We start from the raw sequence: 21,746 nt of genomic DNA on the forward strand, positions 1-21,746 counted from the left end.
AAAAAAAAAAATTGATACTTTACAAGGCTGAAAATGATTTCAAACTATTCTCCCACTGGACTGACAGTTTAGGCTGGTAAAGAATTCTAAATAAAAAATATTTTTTATTCAGATTTTAGAAGTTATTGTTCTACTGGTCATATGCTTTCTAGTATTGCAGCTGGGAAATATAATGCATTTTTTGTGTCTGCTAGCTTGGAGGATCTTTCCTATCTGAAATCTGAAATTTCATGATGATGTGCCTGCATATGGGTACTTTTTCAAACATTGTTCTAAGGCACATTAAAAGTGGGCCCTTTTAATCTGGAGGCTCATATTCCTTGATTTAGTTCCAATAAATGTTTTGTTTTGTTTTTCATAGATTTCCTCCCCTAATTTTCTCTAATTTCTCTTTCTAGAACTCCTATTTATATGTTGGACCTCCTAGATTGATCCTTTATTTGTCCATCTCATTGTCTTTTTCTTCTACCTTATGGGAAATTTTATACATTTTTCCTTCTAACTCTTCTATCAAACTCTACATATTGGCTTCATTATGCTCAGTCTCATAAATAACTTGTCATTTCCTGAAAATGTCAAGAAGGTTAACACTTTTGATAGGCCCAAATCAAAGGTCACCTTTTCAGTAAAGCCTGCTCCTAGGCAGAATGAATTACTCCCTCTCTTTGCACCCAACGCACAGCCCATAGCCCAGAACATCTGTTCACAAGTATTGTTCACCATGACACCCAATCTGTTGATTCTGCTAGAATGTGTACCCCTTGAAGGTGTATCCATCTTCAATATCTAGTAAATGACAGCTACCCAATAAATGGCTGTTGCATTACAGTAATTTCAAAAGAATATATAGTATAAATATTAGATTATGTGATCATTAGCTAACCAAAGAATGTAAACAGAAACCCAACCCTCTAGAAAAAATTATATAAGCTTAAAAATGCACCTGTGAATATTTTTAATCTTAAAAGGTTATTATTTTTTAACCAAACATTCCCAATCTTATCCAAAGGCACATTCTTCATAGTCACTCACACATATGCAAATTCAGAATTTAAAAAGCTAATTCACTTTTAAATCATCTGCTTACCCAACCAGGCACCTGAGGAGTTTCCTTAGATTACAGTATATATTTGTTGTTGCTGTTGTTTGGAATAACCAAAAATACAGCAAAAAAGGCAAAAAGAGATTTCTTTAGAATGCATCACCCATATAAAAATGTTAGTAACGGGTAGCCAACCCTCCAGTAATCTTTCCAGAAACATTAGGTGATTAAAGAGTAAGGAACAGAAAGACACTCCTGAACACTAACTACAGCATGGCTACTGAAGGCATTACAAGGCTCAATAAAGAATGTTCATTCGTATACAGGGATTTAAGCGCTGTAAGGGATTTTTGTTTACTTTAGTTTTGGTTTGATTTTCTTTTTTAAACCATGCCCTAATGCCAAATGTTGCTTTTTTTCTCTCTCTCTTTCCTGTTGAACTGATGCTATGTTAAGATATAAGCACAAACATCTCATAAGTGTTTTAAATCCATCCAATTGTTCAAGAAGGCATACGTGCCGGGCCAATGAAGCCAAAACATTAGAGCTAGGAATTTTGATGAAGATAATAATTGCTTACAGACCAGCTTGTTTTAACTTGCTGAACAAAGAACACAATTTTATACCACATTTTCATCACAGGCTTCTTCTCTGCATAATCACTACTATAATGAACACTTTTAAAAGGGAGATTATCTACAGGTTAAAGAGTAAGGAAGTTATCAATTAGATTCCATCATCTTCAAAATTTCACTTACTCAAACTTTATATTAATTAAAAAAAATTTTTTTTGCTGGCCTAAGCAGTGTTTTGAATCTTTACAAACCATTTGTTTAGTGTACACAGCATAAATCTGAAAACAAAGACACTCGGTAAATTTCTAGTGCTGCCCTGGATGGCTCTATAACCATGGGTATGTTAATAACTTCTTTGTATCTTCATTTATTTCTAGGACATCCCTAGCAATATAGTTTCATCTTTCTCATATATGAAAGCTGCATTCAGGCTCTGTGCCTATGTCAGGAGTTCTCTCCCACTCCTTCTCCCACTAAGTTACTTTCATCACTTGTAGGCCCCTGCAATAATTCAATATTCAACCAAAATTTATTAAGGACCTACTCCATGACAGACAGTGCAGTGAGGGGGAGGATGAGCTCGGTCTCTGAGAGGACCGTGATACTAGTTCCCTGACTAACAGAGAGGATTGTCTTAGTCATTCTGCTTGTTTCACCCTGACTCTGGATCTCCTATTCTTTACTTCCCCTGGAATATATAGCTGGAAGTCCTAAAAATTAAGGTGGTGTAGATTCACAGGATTGGGCTGAGGCTGTCAGTCAGTACTCAGATTGTTGCTGGGCCAGGTAGTCTGGGAACCAACACGGTTTCAAGACAGATAAGAAGTCATGGAATGGACCAATGTCCCCAATTCACAAGACCAAGATAACTCTTTGTGCATGATAACAATGGTGACCCTATCTTTTCTAAATCATTTTGCCCTTACAATTCCAGCCTCCAAGACAGAACGCTCTAGACTCTAGACTATGTTGACTCTTGATTCCCTTATTGCAGGGAGCCATTCATCTCAGCACATAGGCCTTCAGTATCAGTTGTGGAAAAGCAGGGTCATGTCTTCCAACTATGTCTGAAACCTTGTAAATTACAGAGAAAAGAAGGGTGGGAAATGTGAGATCTATGCTGTCCAGAGTATTAATGGGACAAATTCTAATGGCAACCTTAAATTTGAGACCCTAAACTTTGGACATATGCTTATCATTCCCCACCTACCCATCTCACTGGTGTTTGTATGCCAGTCTCCTGTACTTTTGTCTCTGATCTGTTGCTTGCCCTGATCCTTGCCATTCAGTAGTCATCTTGTTCCAATTCATGGCCTTCTTCTGACCTTGGATCATGGATACGCTCTGAATCTGAACCACTTACCTGGCTCCAGTTCCCCAGCCTAGGCCTGATCATAAACTATTCTCTTGCCACCTTCCCATGCCATTCATTTCAGGGTCATCACAGCTTCTTATCCTTCTTCATCTACTGCTGCCTACCCTGGTGCTGGCTAGAGTTTTAGAATCCTTTTTAGTTCATTCTGGTAGGACAAAGAAAGTAAGTAATAATATATTTAACAACAGTGTGCAGAGAGGACCTAAATTTGCCAACATTTAACTGTAGTAGGTACTGAAGTTACTGTATTTTTCCTGTATCTCAAATTTCTCATCTTTATATTAATACACTGGCTGTCACATTCCCTCAAAGATACATTTATACTTAATTAAAATAGCATGCATTCTGGGGTCACAATAAAGCTATAATATGCTCTTATATTCCTAACTACATAATGAATATTAAAAACATTTAGAAACAAATTGACTCCCTAAAAGGAATAAAAATTTTGAGTAATTTTTATTTTTTAAACATACTATTATCTTACTTCAGAAAATATTTCTGAAATGTTACATGAAAAGAAAAAGAAAAATATTAGAAGTCAATTAAGCAGAGCATACTCTTCAGAAAAACTCAATAGTGGGTTCTGTTTCTTAGTGCAGAAGGATTTTGCAAATGTTAACACTTATCCCATGATTAATAAGTTTTATATATTCAGATATAATTGCATTGAGTTTTCTGAAAAGGAGACTTAGATTAACAATCATATGGGAAAAGGAATATTCTAATTACATTTTATTGGGTTAATTCACTTTAAGGCTTTGACTTCTCTGCTAGTAAATTACTAAAACAGAGGCATTTTTTTTTTAGAATTTAAAGACACAGGAATTTTCATTGTGCTAACATAAAGAGGAGACCCAAAAGTGTTACATAAACTTTATAAAGTTTAAAAGAGTTAAAGGAGATTCCTCATCTCAATTCCTAGGAGATGCTGTATCTGGAAGGGTAAACAGAAGCAAATAGTTTTCTGAAATTGTGCCAAGGCTACATGTCAACTGCCTGGCAGGAAATGCTTTTGGAGGGCCTAGATAAACAGACCATCATCTTTTTTTGGAAAAATCTTCTCCTTTGGATTCTTACAAAGCAAATGTACTCAGTTTAAACTAGCATCATAAACACAGTAAGCAGAAAAGGATTATAAAATCATGGTACCTATAGGGTGTATGTCACTTAAGTGATCTGTCCTTCACTTTTAACACACAAGAACCTCAACTGTTCAGCGAGCATAGACTCAATACACGCATATTGAAATCTGTGGTAAATTAAACCTCATCTTTCCATTAATTTTCATTGCAATTTTGGTGAAGCTTTATCTTATGAGAAAGTTTCATTTAGCAGTAGCTCTTAATATTTTAGCATTATACAATGATATTTTCTTACATTTATGTAGCAATGTGTCTTTCCAAGTATTTCACATCCATGATTTTAATTTTTGTTTTAACATCTCATTTTATAAGTGCTAGCACTGAGACTAAGCTAGGACTTATAAAATGAGATGTCAGCACAAAAATTAAGTCAAAGAATAAGATAGTCAGAGGACCACACCTAAAACCAATTAGTCTGAAACATTCTCTAGTCCATTTCCTTCTGTCCCTCTGTCCATGTTATGCATCAGATAATGGACCCTCAAATCTGGCTATCACATTTATTAAATAATCCTTTGACCTCACTTGACTTTTACTTTCTTAAAATCCAAAAAGGAAGATGAGGATCTAGCTGTTGACTCAGAATGCCTACTATCAGCCAGAGAAATCTTCTGCTCTGTGTCAAGCCTAGCGAGCTTTTTGCACCTCCTCTCTCCACAAGGCTGCATGTTCTATTTGGCTACTATATTCTTCTCCTCCTTCCTCATAATGAAAGCATCCTCTGCCCCACTCACCTTATGCCCAATCTTGCCCAGTCCACAATAAAGAGAAAATTTCCCCGGCCCAAGGAACAGAGTAGTACAAAAGGTGACATACCTCTCTACCTGCCATGCCTCACCCTATAATCAAGTAACTTCAGATAATAATTTGAGCCATCTCAACTTTGGGATCCTCATTCATTGTCCACAGCCACCAGGCATAACTTTCAATATCCCCCCAATCTGTCCCATGTCTCCCAAATAGGACATCTTTGCCTTAGTTACTATTGGGTCTCATAAGGAAAAAAAAAAAAATACAGAAACTTTTTCTGTAGACCATTTTATGTTGTCTACACAATGTTAAGAGGATGGTGTATAAGTGGAAAAAAGTCACAAGCTGAAGGATACAAATATTTGAGTGTGAACAGCATATTTTAAATAATATAATCACCATATTACTTATTAAATTTTTAAATGTATTTCTATTATTTCTTAAAATGGGATACACCTATAATCATAATTAGATAGACTTAGCACAGACCAGAATATATAACCATGGTTTACTCAAAAATGTTGTAATTCCAACCCTGGAAATTTGGCTTCCTACTCGACTTATGAGAGCTTCCTGAAATGCAAATACATTCCAACCACAATATAGAACCAAGATTTAAATGACCACTGAACAAATAAAGAAATACTGATAGAGGGGCGCCTGGGTGGCTCAGTCAGTTGAGCGCCCGACTTCAGCTCGGGTCATGATCTCACAGTCTGTGAGTTCGAGCCCCGCGTCGGGCTCTGTGCTGACAGGTCAGAGCCCGGGGCCTGTTTCAGATTCTGCGTCTCCCTCTCTCTCTGACCCTCCCCCGTTCATGCTCTGTCTCTGTCTCAAAAATAAATAAACGTTAAAAAAAATTTAAAAAAAAAAAGAAATACTGATAGAATAAATATAAATTTCATCCTAAAAGAATATGTAAAAGTAAACCTCAAGAGAGTCAACAATTGTGTTTTAAAAAGCTAGGAAGGATGTAAAATTGGAAGGGAATGTAAGATCTAAATATTAATTTTTAAAAAGCTGCTACATCAGTCAGGATATATGGTGTCAGTTTTTAGGACATTAAAACTCTACCTAGGGGTAATTCCAGAATGATGGATTAAGGAGATTGGTAAATCATCTGTCCAAAGCCACAAAAAAACTACACAAAATTGTCAAAAAAAGCATTTCAGCCTTTTTGTTTTTTGGGTTTTTTTTTTTTTTTTTTTTTTTGGAAATTGACCAGAGGTACACAACAAATTGAAAAGCACTTATTTTGGGGGCACCTGGATGGCTCAGTTGGTTAAGTATCTGACTCTTGACTTTAGCTCAGGTCATGATCTCACGGATCGTTGAGATCTAGCCCTATGTGAGGCTCCATGCTGAGTGTGGAGCCTGCTTGGAATTCTCTCCCTTCCTCTCTCTCTCTGTACCCCTCCCCACCATGGTGTGTCTGTCTGTCTCTCTCTCTCTCTTCTTTCTCCCCCAAAATAAATAAACAAACATTTGGAAACCATTTATTTTTAAAATAAATAAATAATAAAACTACTGAACCTCTGTGAGAAAAGTGGGACTCTGGGACAACAGAGGCTGTTCCCACTCCCTTTCCCTGACCCCAGCGCCAACACAGTAGTTCTGTTAAGACAGGACAAGTCATGAAAATCAGTAGTTCTACCATTGGAGGGCACTGACTTGATTTGGTGCCTAGGGTATTGTCAGAAACAAGTGACCTTAGAAAACAAGTGGTAAACGATCAGGGAAAATCAACATCACAGCTGGCTGAGACTGTAGTATTGGTTGGGGTAAGCAACAGACCAGCAGAAATTTAACAGTGAGACCCAGGAGCATGCTAGCCATAGCGGACCTTGATAAACTCTCACACATCCTTGGTGGTCTGGAAGGTGTGCACGTGTCCTAAGTATTCACTGCCTGAATGTGAAAGAAAGTAAGTCATAGCAGACTTGATGTTTTGTTCCCCAACTTGTACACAGATCATTTGGCAAAAAGATTTTCTAGCTACCAAAAGCACAATCCATAAAAGAAAAAAAATTAAGAAATGGACTTCATCAAAATTTAAGATGTGTTTCAAAAAAATACCATTAAGAAAATCAAAAACATGACACAGACTGAGAAAATATCCTTATACATCATACATCTGATCAAGAATTCTTGTTCAGAGCAAGAACTCTTATAACTCAATAATAACTTTTTAAAAAGCCAATTAAAAATGGGCAAAAGGTTGGGGCGCCTTGGTGGCTCAGCTGGTTGAGTGGCCGACTTTGGCTCAGGCCATGATTTCACAATTTGTGAGCTCAAGACCCATATCGGGCTCGCTGCTGCCAGCGTAGAACCCGCTTTGGATCCTCTGTCACCCTCTCTCTCCGCCCCTCCCCAACTTTCACTCTTTCAAAAATAAACATTTTAAAAAATGGGCAAAAGATGTGAATAGACATCGAATAGACATCTATTGAATAGACAATAGAATAGGAATGGCTAATAGCTACAAGAAAATGTGCTCAACATCAGGAGTCATTAAAGAAATGCAAATTAAAATCACAATGAGCTACTACTGCATGCCCAGTAGAATGACTCTAATCAAACGACAAACAATAGCAAGTACTGTGGAGGGTCTGGAAAAACTGGAACCTTCATACAACACTTGTGGAAATTTAAAATGAGACAGCCACTTTGGAACACAATTTGGCAGTTTCTTAAAATGTTAAACATAAATTTAACATAACCACTCATCAATTCTACTCCTAAGTGTCTCCTCAAGAGAAATTAAAATCTGTGCCTACACAAAGCCTCGTACCTAATCTTTCATAGCAGCATTATTCATAATAGTCCTCAAGTGAAAACAATTAAAATGGCTATCAACTAGTGACTGGATAAACAAAATGTAGGATATTCACATAATGGAGTATTATTCAGTCATACAAAGGAATGAAGTACTGATACCTGCCACAACATGGATGAGCCTCAAAAACATTTTGCTAAGTGAAGCCAAATAAAAAAGGTCACATACTGTATGATTCATTTATATGAGCTGCCTAGAAAAGGCAAATTTATAGAAACAGCAAGCAGAATAATGGTTGCCTGGTTCTAGAGATAGGACCTGACTAACTGCATATGGTGGGCACAGGGATCTTTTTCAGGTAATGGAAATGTTCCAAAATTGGATTGTGGTGATGTCTGCAAAAATTCTGTACATTTACTAAAATTTATTGAATTATACACTTAAAACAGGTGAATATAATGTAATGTAAGGTAAATCATACCTCAACTCAATAAGGTAGTTTTTTTTTAAACTGCACATGAATTCCAACTATTTATATCCACCAAAATTACTATTCCTTTAATCTCTGATGGTTTTAAAATGACAAAAATTTTCCCTAATCATTCCTGCTCTGCAATCAATTTTTTAACTTCCAATTTTTTAATTTTTAACAGGTTGTGAAAGCTAATTCTCAGAACTTTGATCCATTTTCTTTAATCTATATAATCAAGATGACAATTTTGATAATGACTTTCTTTCATTCTCCAAAAACCCAATGAGTTGATGTAATCAGGCAAAATGAATGATCTAATAACTCAGTCTATAATACTACTTTACAAAGCTGTAATGATTCTAAAGCTCCCTAAGTCTGTTGAAGAAATAAAAATACCACCTGTCAAATAAAATGATTTATACATTCTCTGGTATGTACAGTATAAATCATTGTCTAACTCTGGCATGATACCCACTTTTACATCATAGGTTTTTAACCCTTCTTTTGCCTTCTTCACACAGAGAAAAATAATTTACATTTTCTCTTCACTAAAGTTGGTTTTTCTGCTCCTCAAAAAGTCCCAAATACAGCACCAATCTCTTTCCACAGATTCCAGGAATAAAGATGTCCTCCAACTCACTATTCCCCAGAATACAAGGGGAACTTCTAGACAACTTCTATGTGTTCCCTGTAATGTATTTACCTCATGAAGAAAGAAATCATGAAAGACTTACATCAACAGTTCCTTTCTCCATTGATGATCAGATACATTCCTGATCATATTCCCTCCCTCTATTTTCTGTTATATTTCCAAGTCCCACCAGTGGCTTTAAGGAATACCTGGCTTGGGCTGTGTTTGATCCACATGGGGCCTGATGGTAGGTCATGTTCCATCATTATTTCCATCCAATCTTAAAAAAGAGAAAAAGGATCCTCTCAATCTGTGGTTTATGGTTCAAACCTTGAAAGCATTTTTTAAAAAGATATATATAAATACGTTTATAAATATAAAAATAAATGCAAAATTTTAATTTCATGTCAGTCTTTAGGCTTTAGTTTCATTCCAAGCATCTTCTTTCCATATATTTCTAACTATTAAATTCTGGGAAAATTAGTTACAACCGAATATTCCTTATATTCACTCAAGTATGTAGGTAGATTTTTTTTTTTTCCAAGAAGCCAACTCTTATCTGGCCTAACAGGGATCTATTTAAATAAAAAATTAAGTCAGTAAATCCAACAAATGCCTAATGAACACCTACTGCTTAACAAGCCCTGGATGTTTAGAAACAAATCAGGAATAATTTCCACCTTGAAAGAAAATGAAGCATAACTAATATAATTTAAATCAGATTGGGATAAGTACATCAATATTAAAAAAAAGAAAGCCATGGAAACAGAGGTTGCATCTGGGAATAGCAGATTTCAAAAAGTTGACTTGATAAAAAGTAATGCTTCAACTGGAATGGAATTGGGAATGGGAGGTAGTAACAGAATCCTGTGGAAGAAAGCCAAGTGATGTGAGGTATGGATATAGTATCAGGTAAGGAAGGACATATGGGGAGACAAGGCTGAAGTCTGATTAAGATAATACTAGCTAATATTTACTGAGTATTTACTATGTGTCAAGTACTATTCAAAGCATTTTATATGTATTAATTTATTTGATTCTCACAACAACTCTATAAGGAATATACTATTATTATTCCCATTTTAAAGATGACAAAACTGAGGTAGAAAACGGTTAAATATGTGCTCATGGTTACATAGACACAGTTAAAAGTTCGAACCACATTCATTATAAAAGCAGTTAACAGGGATTTTAAACATCTGTTATTAATTCTTGGGCCATCCTCAAGACTTTGCTCAAATGCCTTCTTCTCTAACGAGCCTTTCTTGATACCCCCAACTGAAAAGTATCCCTTTCTCCTCTAAGCCTCATAGCACTTTATCAATCTTATAACAACAGCTTATGAACAAAATCTTAATATTTGGCCTCTGGCATTACAGATTTTATGTTCATCATTCTCTCGTTTTTATTCTGCTTTAACCTGATCCATTTCTATTTTCCACAAGTCCTAGAACAGTGCTTGGAGCGTTATAATGCTAGTTAAATCTGTGGAGCACTTACTGTTTGCAAGGCATTGGGCTAAGCATTTTAGAGGATTTATCTCACACACAAAAAAAACCCAGCAACCCAATTCCTACTTCACTGCATTCAAGAGCTATTTTTAGCCCCTTCTGTCACAGATAAAAAATACTAGATGCACCTTAAACTCAGTAAACAAAATGAACATGGTCCCCACTCTCAAGAAGCTTACAGTCCAGGAGGTTGGTACTATTAGTATCCCTATGTATAGAGAAGAGGAAAAGCGAAGTTCAAAGAAGTAACTTGTTCGCCCAGAATCAACACAGCAAAAAAGTGGCAAAGTCTGAATTCAAACTCAGCTCTCCAGACTGGATATTCGGGACCATGTGCGCCTAACCACTAAGTTCTAAAGGAGGCAATAAAAACCATTTACTGAAGGAAAAGTTTTAGAATATTTTATACTACACTGAAAATATCCCAATGATAACGAAGACTTTTACTTAATTTCCTTCTGTGAGAGGAAAGCAGGAAATGAGCCACAGTGCAGATGGAGGTTGCAGTGGTATCCTGGTGGCCCAGAACTGCTGATCAAGCCATCTGCTGAGGAGACTAGGTCAGCATTGATTTCCTCGTGTCCCTTAAAATGACCCCTAATGAGCAGTATCCCTTACAGTGGTTCTTCCTGAACGTCAAGGCTTTGCTGTGCTGGCTGTGCGCAGTGTGGTGTAGCCCAGTCGCTAATTAGCAGCGAGACCTTGGGCTGTATACCTTCTATCAAATAACCCAGAGGTGAGGAATGGAGAGGAAGAAAACGATGCATAGCTTCTTACTTAAACGTTGCTGCAACTATTCTTGAAAGCTGGGTTCAACCCCCCAAGAGAAGAGGCTTCCAAAAATGTGTGAGTCCCTACTCTCCACCGGAGAAGTTAGAAAGCCGCCACGATAAGACTACGGAGCTGTACGTAGAACTCAGATGCCCCTCCGGCCCTGAACACCTGTCTTCTGGCGGAGGGCCCCGAGTCCCACTGCCCACAGCCGGCGGGCCACACTCTTCTCCAAGCGCCACCTTGGCGGCCTCACTGTGTGGCCTCACCTCATCTCAAAGTTTTTAGAGTAGCGGTATCCCAAACTATGGACCAGGCAGAAAAAGGCTCCTGGAGGCAGGTGTCTTATTCCCCACAGTTTCTTAGCCCAACAGGCGACCAACTAACTTTACTCCGAGTCCATCACGTAAAGCGCTGGAGATGACCTCGGAGGACACGGCCCCCAGCCCAGGGGTCCCACTGCAGGCGCAGACTGGCCGGCCCCGGCCCTGGTTCGACTCAGACTTCCACGCCCCGCACGCCGCCAAGCCCCGCCCCTGCGCCCGGCAGTTAGCCCGGCAACCGGCGCTCCCGGGCCGCCGCCGGGACGCAAAAGGCGTGGTCGGCGCAGGCCCCAGGCCCAGCACCCCCGCCAATGGCCTGCTGCGCCGGCGCCGGGTTCTCCAGGTCCAGCCTTCCCTCTCCAACACAGGGCTGGGCGCATGCGCCTGGAAAGGCGAGTGGGTGAGGGCCCCCTACCGAGGGGAGGGGGGGGAGACGGAAATGGAGGGAATCTGCTCGCACCAGCTGGCCCCCGGACGGGCACCGGCCCGAGGGCGCGTTGGGGGCGGAACTGGGGGCGGTGGTCGCCGGGGAGGTCGAGTCTGGGCTCCCATCCGCAGCGGGAGTAGGGTCGCGGCGGCCCGCTGACCAGCCCGCGTTTGTGTGTATGTACCCGCGCAGGGAGACATGGAGAACTGTTTGGCGGCCGCGGCGCTGAACGGGGTGGACCGACGTGCCCTGCAGCGCACGGCTAGGCTGGGTCAAGAAGTGCTGGAGCGGGCCAAGAGGAGGGCGGTGGACTGGCATTCGCGGGAGCTCCCTCAAAGCAGCGTGGGGGTCACTTCCCGGGAACAGCCTGACCGAGAAAGACGGCCAGCAGCCGGCCCCCAGCGCCTTCTCCCGGGAGAGGTGAGGGCTCCTGTGCTGGGGGACCAGCCCATTCGTTCGCTCCTGGTGGCCTGCTGGCAACCTGGGCACGCCCAGCAGAAGCACCTGAGGGGTCCTGTCCTTGGCGGAAGCTGTAAAGTAACGGGACAATGAACGGAAAGCCCCCTGAAAACTCTTGACATTTGACAGATTCTTGTTGGGTAGTTTAGGGTACCGCTAGTGGTCGGCCCTGGTATGTTACTTTTTTTATATATATAAAAAAATCTTACATGTTACCACCTGATTTTACAGGAAAGCTAGCAAACCTTTCCTTGTCCTGGATAAATTCCTATTAGATTGGAATTCTTTCTCAGTAAGGTTCTTCTTACTGACTTAAATTTGCAGAGGCCTTTTGAAAAGCAAAAAAGATGCCATTCTCCAAATGACTTCATTCTCCAGTAGGGAATACCACATCTCACCTGTGATTTGCCGTTTATTCAAATAGAGAGAAGAAAGACAACCAACCCTCAGTGCTTCCTTCAGAACAATGGCAGAATTCATGGACTATACTTCAAGTCAGTGTGGGGTAAGTTGGTGTAAGCCAAAGCCATGCCCTTGATCCACCTGCAGATGGATCACAAAGTGGATCTTTGCAGAATTTAGGGAGAATCTGGAGACTACCTGTTTGCCCTGCCCCGCCTTCAAGGGCAGGTTGTAAACAGGGATTTAAACCGGGTGATAAATCCAAATTAGAATTTATTCAACAAATATTGGGTGTCCAGTTCTGTAGGTATTATTGAGGATACAGACTATTGGGGGAGGAGGGGTGGGAAGCTTATTTGCTGACTTCCAAAACAATCAAGTCCAGATATTAGGGATTTTTTTTAACTTTGAACTGAACTAAAGTTAAAAAACATCAGTAAGGTCACTCTAAACTGGAACTGAGCCTTCCTGGTTTTCAAAATGTATTGAAACAAAAACAGAAACAAATTCCCTACACTAGAATTTAACCTCTGTTTCAAGTCCCTGGTAATTTGTTTTTAAGTATGTCCCTATGAGTCCATATCACTTGTTGGCCACAAAGATGGTTATGTGGAACCCTCATAACCTGATGAGTGCCCTCATCAGAGGTGGTGTGGCTTACTAGCAGGAGCAGCCTCCCAGGAATCACACCCATGTTCCGCCACTTTCTGGCTATGATGCCCTGGGCCTGCTAGTCTCTCTCAGCCTACCTTCCCTGTCATAAAATGAAGATCTCTAAAGTGCTTTCCAGCCTCTAGAGTCTGTTTCTTCGGTTTCCACTGAGAGATGAACACCAGAAAATTGTCATGAACTGTCAGCATGAGGGACTTAAGTGATATTTTTGGTACCATTCACTGAAATGAGTGTACAAAGGTTTTAAAGACTCTCTTCTCAAAACCATACACTAAGTCATCTTTAAGTACTTTGAAGGAATGGTGAAGGCAGGCCAGCCTGCATCCAAGGAAATTACCTGCATGGAAGATACTCTGTTATCTAGAAGTTATGGCAGACTCTGTGGTCTCTTCCAGCCTTAACATGATGTGATTCTTAATGTGGTTATAAGGATGCTGGTCTACAAGGGAGAAGGAAGAGAATACCTTGTTTCAATTTCATCTATTGAGATTTTTAAAAATCTCTTCTCTCTCTACATCTTTTGTAAAAGCCCTCTGACTCCAAGAACAGGATTCCTATCAATGAGATATGGCCCAGAGAATATTTTTGTGTTATTCTGTTAGTTTTAGAAAAATCCATCACTTCAGCTTTTCTTTGAAGTGATCAACTTAAACATTTTGGTACATGGTTCAGTAAAAGGAATAACATTGATCTTTGGTTTGAGGTTTAGCAAAATGGTGTTCTTCATTTTGATTTTCAGTCCATACTTCAGATTTTCACTCTGGATGGAGTCTCAGAATCCCGTGGCTTTCTCGAGATAGAATTAAGACATGTTCTGAGCTTGCTTTTACAGTTTTGAAGGAGCCCCTAAAATACATCATTAGACCTATGTCCTGAAGTGCTATCCCCAGCTTCTCATTCTTTTGGTCTCATGCCTTAAACACTTTTTGTACACTGTGTTCAAAACAAGCAGGCTTGTGATGTCCTCATCATTAGTCATAATCAAGGGCAAGTTTAAGGTTAACTTCGAGGGGGAGGAAGGAAGTAGACAAGAAAAAATGTAACTGCTTTCTGATCCTTTGGATTATTGTCCTTAAATTACAGACCTCTTCCTCCCCTCCCCCTCATGGACAGAATGATTGCCTAGCTGTTGAGTTTTTGTTACATTTCCTGTTGTATTTCTAAGTCTCAAGGAGATGCACCCCTCTTCCCTTGTCCTTGTCTGGGACTTAGACAATAAAAATGGAACAGCTCATCAGAATTTGTGATGAGAGGAGGTGGAAGGGCATATGTACTTGACATTAGGGCAAAGACGTTGTGACAATTATTTAACCTGGCAGAGAGCATCGTCCTGCCCAACTGTAGGTGGCCAGAATTCTTGCCCTACAAAGACAGCAGATGGCAGCAAAGTGATGCCAAATACAGTTTCCTTCTCTGCAGCTACTTTACGTGGGCTCAGAGTTGTTCCTTAACTTCAGAGGCCTGTCAAGAGACTGGATAATTTACCTTTGCTCTGATGCCTCCCTCCTTAACCACATTTTCCCCAAGTAGCAGGGAGGCTTTTGGGTTTTTTGTTTTTTGTTTTAATTTGATCAGACTATTTGGTTACCCAATATCTTTCACATTACTTCTATAGAAATATTATTCATCTGTACTGGAGGATGGAGGGGCAGCCCACGTCTCTCGTTATCACAGAAGGAAGTCGGAATTGCATTTGTGCTGTGACAGGAGGAATGGTCAGGTATGTATCCTCAGCTGTCCGTGCCATGCTCTTAGTACGCACATACACACACCCACACACCCACCACCACCCCCGAAGTGATACCCTGTAATTAGGAGTTCCTGCTGGATTTGTATTTGGGGGATTACTTTGTGTCTCAGCATTACAGTGTTCAATGGAAATGTATCAACCCCCAGCCTTGGAGACCTCGCAGCAATGAACACGAAATAGGATTTTGTCCAAAAGATAAGATTGATGCCACTGCAGCATCTTCCGTTGAGCCTGAAATCCTGAGTCCCAGGATCCTTGGACAGGCTTAAAGAGGAGAGCTTCAAATGTCCTCACCTACATCTACAGATGCGAAAGAGGTTTTTAATAATCACATACTTCACCCTAAGTTAGTGATAATTATCATGTCTTTGGTAATTTTAAAAAGGAAGTGTAAGGAGGGGGGGGGTCTCTTGTAACAATTCTTCTCCTAAAATATTAGAACATAAACTACTAGTATTAGGAACAATTATAGGCCTGTTACTACAGTCTTACCTGTCTTTTACCACATGTTCTGGGGAAGCCAAAGATTCTACTTGTTGAACTGATGCCATAGGAGTCCATTGTTGTTTTTGAAGAGAGTAGGGTTTTGTTTTGTTTTGCTCTTTTTAAACTCTCCTAGTTGTACTTGAAGACAGTAAACTTAAGTTCAGAGTCTAATCCACAGATTGGATTCCTGACTTCTCTGGCCTGTGGGTTTAGGGAAAGGACAGGAGAATGGCCACAGGGATGTGAGTGAGGGCTGGATGCACGCTGGAAGCCCCTCCCGTTTCCCTGGCATGTGTGGAGCACCAACACGGCCCAAATCCTGGGTTCCCTTTTCTTGCCTGATCCTAAGGGGGTTACGTGTGATTAAGGGTCAGTCCTGCCCCTCCCATCCCTTCCTATAAAATGTAAGTTAGTGCTTCTAAGGGAGATCAACTTTATCAGTTCTGCCTTTCCCCTCTAGTACCCCCACTCCTGGGAGAAGCATAGAAGAGAATTTTATTTTCTGAGAGCCTGCTAAGTGTCAGTCACTCTTGCACTTAAAATCTCCAATCTAGTATCCCCATGTTGTAGACTAAGAAATGGACTTAGAGAAATTAATCCACCCCTTTTTGTAAAGCAGGAGATAGGATTCAAATTCAGGTCTGTCTCCAAAGCCCATATAAGTATAAAAAAGAATCATGGTAGGGGTGCTTGGGTGGCTCAGTCAGGTAAACGTGCAACTTTGGCTCAGGTCATGATTTCGCAGTTCGTGGGTTCGACCCTCGCGTCAGGCTCTGTGCTCAGAGTCTGGAGCCTGCTTCAGATTCTGTATGTCTCTCTCTCCGCCCCTTACTGCTCGCACTCTGTCACTAAAATAAATGTTTTAAATAAATAAATTAATTAATTAAATAACATGGTAAACATCTACAAATACCTCACAGAGTTCACTAAAAGCCTTAATAACTTAGGTGACAACTTGGAAGAAACTGACAGAACAATTATTAGACCCTAATAAAGTAAGAGAAAGTTTTTTGTTATAATCCAGAAGTCTGGGCACTAATCAGTGTTTCAACTTATCTCTTCAGAGAAAAGACACCTCTCTTGGTCTTGGAGTCATCTCTCACGCATCAGAGTGTGCTCTAGAGGCCTCTCAGCAGCCTGTGAGTACAGATCTTCTGTGTTCTGGGCTTCACCACCAGTGCATTCCATGAACCAGTTGACCTGGTTAGAGTGTTCTTTGTACCAGATCCATAGTATTTGAAGTTGGGAGGTTTCACCCTTGAGGAAAGAGAGCGTACAGCATTTTGATTCAATGTAAAATTATGTTTTCTTGGTATCCTTCCTTCACTTGAAGCTTAAGGGATACTCTTTGTGCTTGGGCTCATACTTGCGGTTGGAAAGAATGTGAAGTATTCACATCTCCATTCCTACGGCCCAGCTGGGCTGGCACTGGGTCCTGCTGGAATCCCACCATCTGTTCAAGCAGCAGGGGGGTGCTGACCCTCCTGCTTACAAAGTGAAAACCATTGCTGAAATTCTGAAACATATAAATTTGGTTAGATCGAGTTCCAAAACATTTGAAGGGATTTGTTCTCATTTTCCACAAATGTTTCCCTGCAAAAACGCAGTGATGAGTTTTTCATTTTTAGAATAAAGTACTCATTAGTTCATGAACCCAGGGAATTTTCTGGAAGTTGGAAGGGCTGGAATTCTGAGAAAAGGAACTCCAGCATGTTGCTGGAATAGTTTGCTTAATCTTTATTTGTCTATAGTGTGCTACTAGCCAGGATTCGGAATATGCTAGAGTTAGTGGCAATGAAGAATATCTGCTTCTAGCACAGATAAGTTGTAAGGTTTAGATGCCTCCCATGCTTGCTGAATTTTGGTAATGCTAATCTGCCCGATATTCATGGTGTTGCAATCACAGATGCCAGTCTTACCCCTGTGTTTCCTTTTATGCAGACAAATGAAGTATCCTTGGCTTTCTATGATTCCAATATAGCCGAATTTTCTGAAACCGACTTTTGTGTACTTAGTTGATGTCCAATGCGTAGTTGTGGTAGAGTCCTATGCATTCGTGTCACTTAAATGATAATAAGGCCAATTTTGCAGTAACTGAGTGTGAAAGAACAGAGGTTAAAGCAGCTTTGGAAAAAGTTCACTTTATTTTTAATTTTTTTTAACTTTTATTTATTTGGAGAGAGACAGAGACAGCATGAGCAAGGGAGGGGCAGGGGAGGGTGAAAGAAAGAATCCCAAGCAGACTCCGCACTGTCAGTGCAGAGCCCGACGCAAGGTTCAAACCCACACAACTGTGAGATCATGACCTGAGCCGAAACTGGGAGTAGAAAGCTCAACCGAATGAACCACCCAGGCGTCCGAGGAAAAGTTCACTTTAAATCTCTGCAAAGTAGAGGGCGGGGAGGCAGTTTCATAAAAGTATAAATATTACCATTTATTCCTCCTTGTGGAATTTGCTGGCCGGTGGTTTGGTTTGGGCCGCGGGTATGGTGGTATAAAGGGCAGCTGCTCCCTGTGGCTACCCCCCCCCCCCCGGCCCCCCGCCCCGCCCCGTCCCACACTGAGGAAGCATGCAGGGACGTCCCAGCTGTGGGATGTGAGCTTTGGCTCTTTACTGCAGGCTCTTCTCTTCTCCTGTGTGCGGTGTTGCCATCTGCCATTGGAACTGAGACCCCTCCTCTGGCCACACATCTACCCACTTCCCAGCCATGTGTTGAATCTGTCCTTGGAAGACGGTCTGTGTTCGGCACAGCTCTAAACACAACTCTTTCCGTTCACTCCAGTTTCCCATGCTTTGTACTGTGGGAGAACCAATCCTCCGGGGGAGGCTTTGGCCAGCCAGCCGCCTTGCTGCATGACAGAATGGGATCTACTCTAGTGTGCTCCACTTTCAGAGAAGAGAATAGTTCATCTTCCTCCTGAGTTAGCAAAGCACAGTTAAAAAGGGTCTCGTTATTCCATGGTGCCTTGTCATTACTGCTAATCCATGCTAACAAGTGCCACTGTCTGTTTTTGATCCCCAACACGATGATTGGAGTGTCCCATTTATGACCCTTCATGTTCCTGTAACATTCTAGCGCTTACAAAGTGTTTTCACGTACATGTTGTGAAGTAGGTATTATCACAGTTTTAGAAATAAGGGAACAGGCACAAGGAGAGGCGGAGACTTACCTAAATGACATTCCTGTTGTCTTCCCAGGCTGACTTGAAAGCAGGACCTCCATGTCCCACATCAGTGCTTTGTTCCACTGTACTTCTGGCACACAGGGGTCACCTTGCTGGAGGTGCCCTGATGGCACTGTGATAGAAAATCTCTAAACCGCTAATATATGCTTTTTCTTGCAGGCTGAGAACATCTCTAAGGACCTCTACATAGAAGTATATCCAGGGACCTATTCCGTCACTGTGGGTGCAAATGATTTAACCAAGACTCACGTGGTAGCAGTGGACTCAGGACAAAGTGTGGACTTGGTCTTCGCCGTATGATGTTGACCATCACGGCCATCGTATCACCTTTTCTTAAGTAGCAAGAAGAATAAAGTCACCATATGATTCTCTTAATATTTACACATTACTCCTGCTTTTAGTGCTGACTATAGAGGGTCAGTCTTCCTGGGAACTGGAGTTTGTCTCTTTCAGTGCCTATTTTAACTTAAAATTCTGGAAGTGCCCGCCCCCCCCCCCTTGGCTGAAAATAATAATGTAATGATGCTATCTGAATGGTTTTTAACTGCTTACTTTCCAGGTAAAGGCTAATTATAATAAAGGGAGATGATTTGGAAATGAAGAGAATTCCTTTTTATTGGTATTAAGAGGTGAAACAGTGTCGCTCACGCACAGCTGGAGGCTTATGAAACGAGGGCAGAGAGGCTGTGGACACATTTGCCCAAAGCAGGCCAATCACCCCCTGCAGCTTCTGTGGAGGAGGCATCCTCGAGTAATCTCCTCAGGCCCCTGTCAGGGAGCCCTGGCCGTGGCCACCAGACTCCTGTGCCCCTTGCAGCAGGTGCCTTCCTGCCGCTCATCTGCCGGGAAGTCTTAACAGGTGAAGATGCTGCTGCTTACTCGACTGTCACCTGAGGCCTGCACTCTGCCTCCGTCCATTGAAGAAGGACTTGTCAACCACTTTGTAATGCCTCCTCAAGTATTTACCACCACTACTCTTTTAGCTTCCTATTAAAAAAAATCCTGAGAGTCTTATGCTGACTATAATTATAAGGCTCAAAAGTCACAGATTTTATTTATTTATGTGCACTGGGGAGGGGCAGAGAGGGAGAGAGAGAATCCCAAGCAGGCTCCATGCTATCAGCACAGAGCCTGACACAGGGCACTACCTAAGGCTCAATCCCACAAACCGTGAGATCATGATCTGAGCTGAAGTCAGGAGTTGGACACATAACTGACTGAGCCACCCAGGCGCCCCAAAAGTCACTGGTTTTCAAAAGTCCTTGATGTGCCCTAAACTTCTTTAAGGTACCGTGTCAACAGTATTGCATCTGTCTGGTTGCCTGGTAATTCATCTCATTCAGAATGTAACAAGTCTTTCCTCAGGATGAATGCCAATATTTTATATGATGAAAACTAAGTTTTATGTAGAGCTATATTAGCATTCCTAGGGAGGAACAGACTCCCATGGACAGAGGCCTGATAAAGCAGACCCATGCCCATCACCCTAGGGTAAAGTGTCATTTCAGTGGGATCCTGGCCTCCCCAAGGAGACGGTGATGAGCCTTGTGAGTTCTGTAAGTCTTCTGAAACTGAATGCAAAATCGTGGGTCTGTGCGGTTTCCTGGGAAGAGAGCATGGGATTTTTCGTTCTCAAAAGGAGCATGAAGAACCACGCAAGGAGTCCTTGAGAAGCCCCTTCCCGACCATCCTGCTTTACCTGGCTCCTCAGGGCGTTCGTTCTGAGGGCCATTCCTTTCCCTCCCGTGTGTCACTGTACCCTGGCTCCATTTTCTGTGTTCAGCTTCCTCTGGCTCTGCGGCCGCTTCATGCCGCTTGCTTCCAGGACCAGCTCCTTGGTTCTCCCCACCACTACAGTTCGTACCCTCTGTTGTTTGCCACCCCTCTCTTTCCAGATGATGCCACATCTTGTTCCTAAACCCCAAATTTAATTACTTATGTTGTGTGTGCCACCATGGGATGGGTCTTGATGACTGAAATAGAACCACATCACAGATCCCAGAATCTCTGAACTATCTGTACGTGTCTGGCACTGCTGTTTGTAAAGAGAAATAAAGTCTGGTAGTCATTTCTGGCCATTATGCTTTTTGGGTAGGTTATATCTGATAGCCACATTTGGAACTGGGTGGAGAAGGTATCAGTCATGATTTTCAAGCCAGCCAGTATGGGAAGCAAAGGTAGCCAACTGCCACCTGTCAAAGGAGCTTGTAAATCACACCGATCACAAAGAAAAGGTGGCAAGCTGCTGGGAAAACAAGTTTTGAAAGGTTGAACAAGGCACAACAAAACATTGGGAGATGTGACTCCAAGGGGAATAGGACAGTAATCTAAAAAGGAAGGAATGCTTTACAGGAATCCATCCCTGTCCTGGCTTTGAAAACCACAGACTGAATCCTGTTTAGGTTGTAAGCATGGGAGAAGAGCAACCTAACTGGGCAGCCAGCAACCTGACCTCTCCAGAATTATTATGTGAGGATCAAACGGTAACTCAAAAATAACCAAGTGTGGAGGGCAGAGGGACCCACACGAGGGGATTCTTACAAGGCAGAGCCTAAGACTGACTGTCAAACATCGGTAGTTGATCGGTGCCATCAAGCACAATTAGGAGAAGCAAAGTAGCAGATTTCCTTAAAAGCATACAAAATCCAGAGGGGAGAAAAGGAAAGTTCTGGCATTTGCCATTGTTCCCAACCCTGGTGCACATATGGTTTTTTGCACCTCTTTTTCACTAGTTAGTTATGGCACACAATGCCCCACCTGTGACAAGGGTCAGGGATGGCCCCTTTCTCCACACCCCGACTTGAGTATATTCCCCATAGCTTTGGGCACAGGGTTGTGAGCTGGGAGAGGGCAGGTCCTGTGATCCTCATGTTTGAGCTCTAAGAATTAACCTTTGCCTGGAGCGTAACAAGTGATCTAATACCTAAGGGCAAACCAGGCTGAGTACCTGCAGGCACCATATTTATCTTCTTTATAGTCAATTAGAAATTGCT

At 41.5% G+C, this 21,746-nt stretch overlaps 2 protein-coding genes across 8 annotated transcripts in view; one reads left to right on the plus strand and one right to left on the minus strand.

Moving 5' to 3' along the window:
- Positions 1–11,541, minus strand: part of DENND2B (DENN domain containing 2B) — a 177,917-nt gene extending 166,376 nt beyond the window's left edge. For 3 of the 5 annotated variants that reach the window (XM_042957450.1, XM_042957449.1, XM_042957451.1), the window contains exons 1-2: positions 11,318–11,507; positions 8,976–9,046 (exon numbers count right to left, since the gene is read on the minus strand). The gene's annotated coding sequence lies outside the window, so the exon portion shown is untranslated. Of the gene's footprint in view, positions 1–8,975; positions 9,047–11,054; positions 11,291–11,317 lie in introns of those variants that run through there. The other 2 variants (XM_042957454.1, XM_042957452.1) reach the window with 2 other exon arrangements.
- A 47-nt stretch (positions 11,542–11,588) lies between these two features.
- Positions 11,589–19,134, plus strand: AKIP1 (A-kinase interacting protein 1). 3 transcript variants are annotated; one of them, XM_042957456.1, is made up of 6 exons: positions 11,589–11,763; positions 11,991–12,218; positions 12,682–12,762; positions 14,947–15,051; positions 16,632–16,706; positions 18,913–19,134. In XM_042957456.1, the coding sequence occupies exons 1-6, from the start codon at positions 11,683–11,685 to the stop codon at positions 19,051–19,053; spliced, it is 711 nt and encodes a 236-aa protein (XP_042813390.1). In that variant the 5' UTR covers positions 11,589–11,682; the 3' UTR covers positions 19,054–19,134. The 3 variants fall into 3 exon arrangements, with proteins under 3 accessions (XP_042813390.1, XP_042813391.1, XP_042813392.1); XM_042957458.1 differs by having other exon boundaries at positions 11,690–11,771; XM_042957457.1 differs by lacking the exon at positions 16,632–16,706.
- Positions 19,135–21,746: the final 2,612 nt, after the last annotated feature.

The sequence above is a fragment of the Panthera tigris genome, chromosome D1 (assembly GCF_018350195.1).
Source record: "Panthera tigris isolate Pti1 chromosome D1, P.tigris_Pti1_mat1.1, whole genome shotgun sequence".
NCBI classification, from domain to species: Eukaryota; Metazoa; Chordata; class Mammalia; order Carnivora; family Felidae; genus Panthera; species Panthera tigris.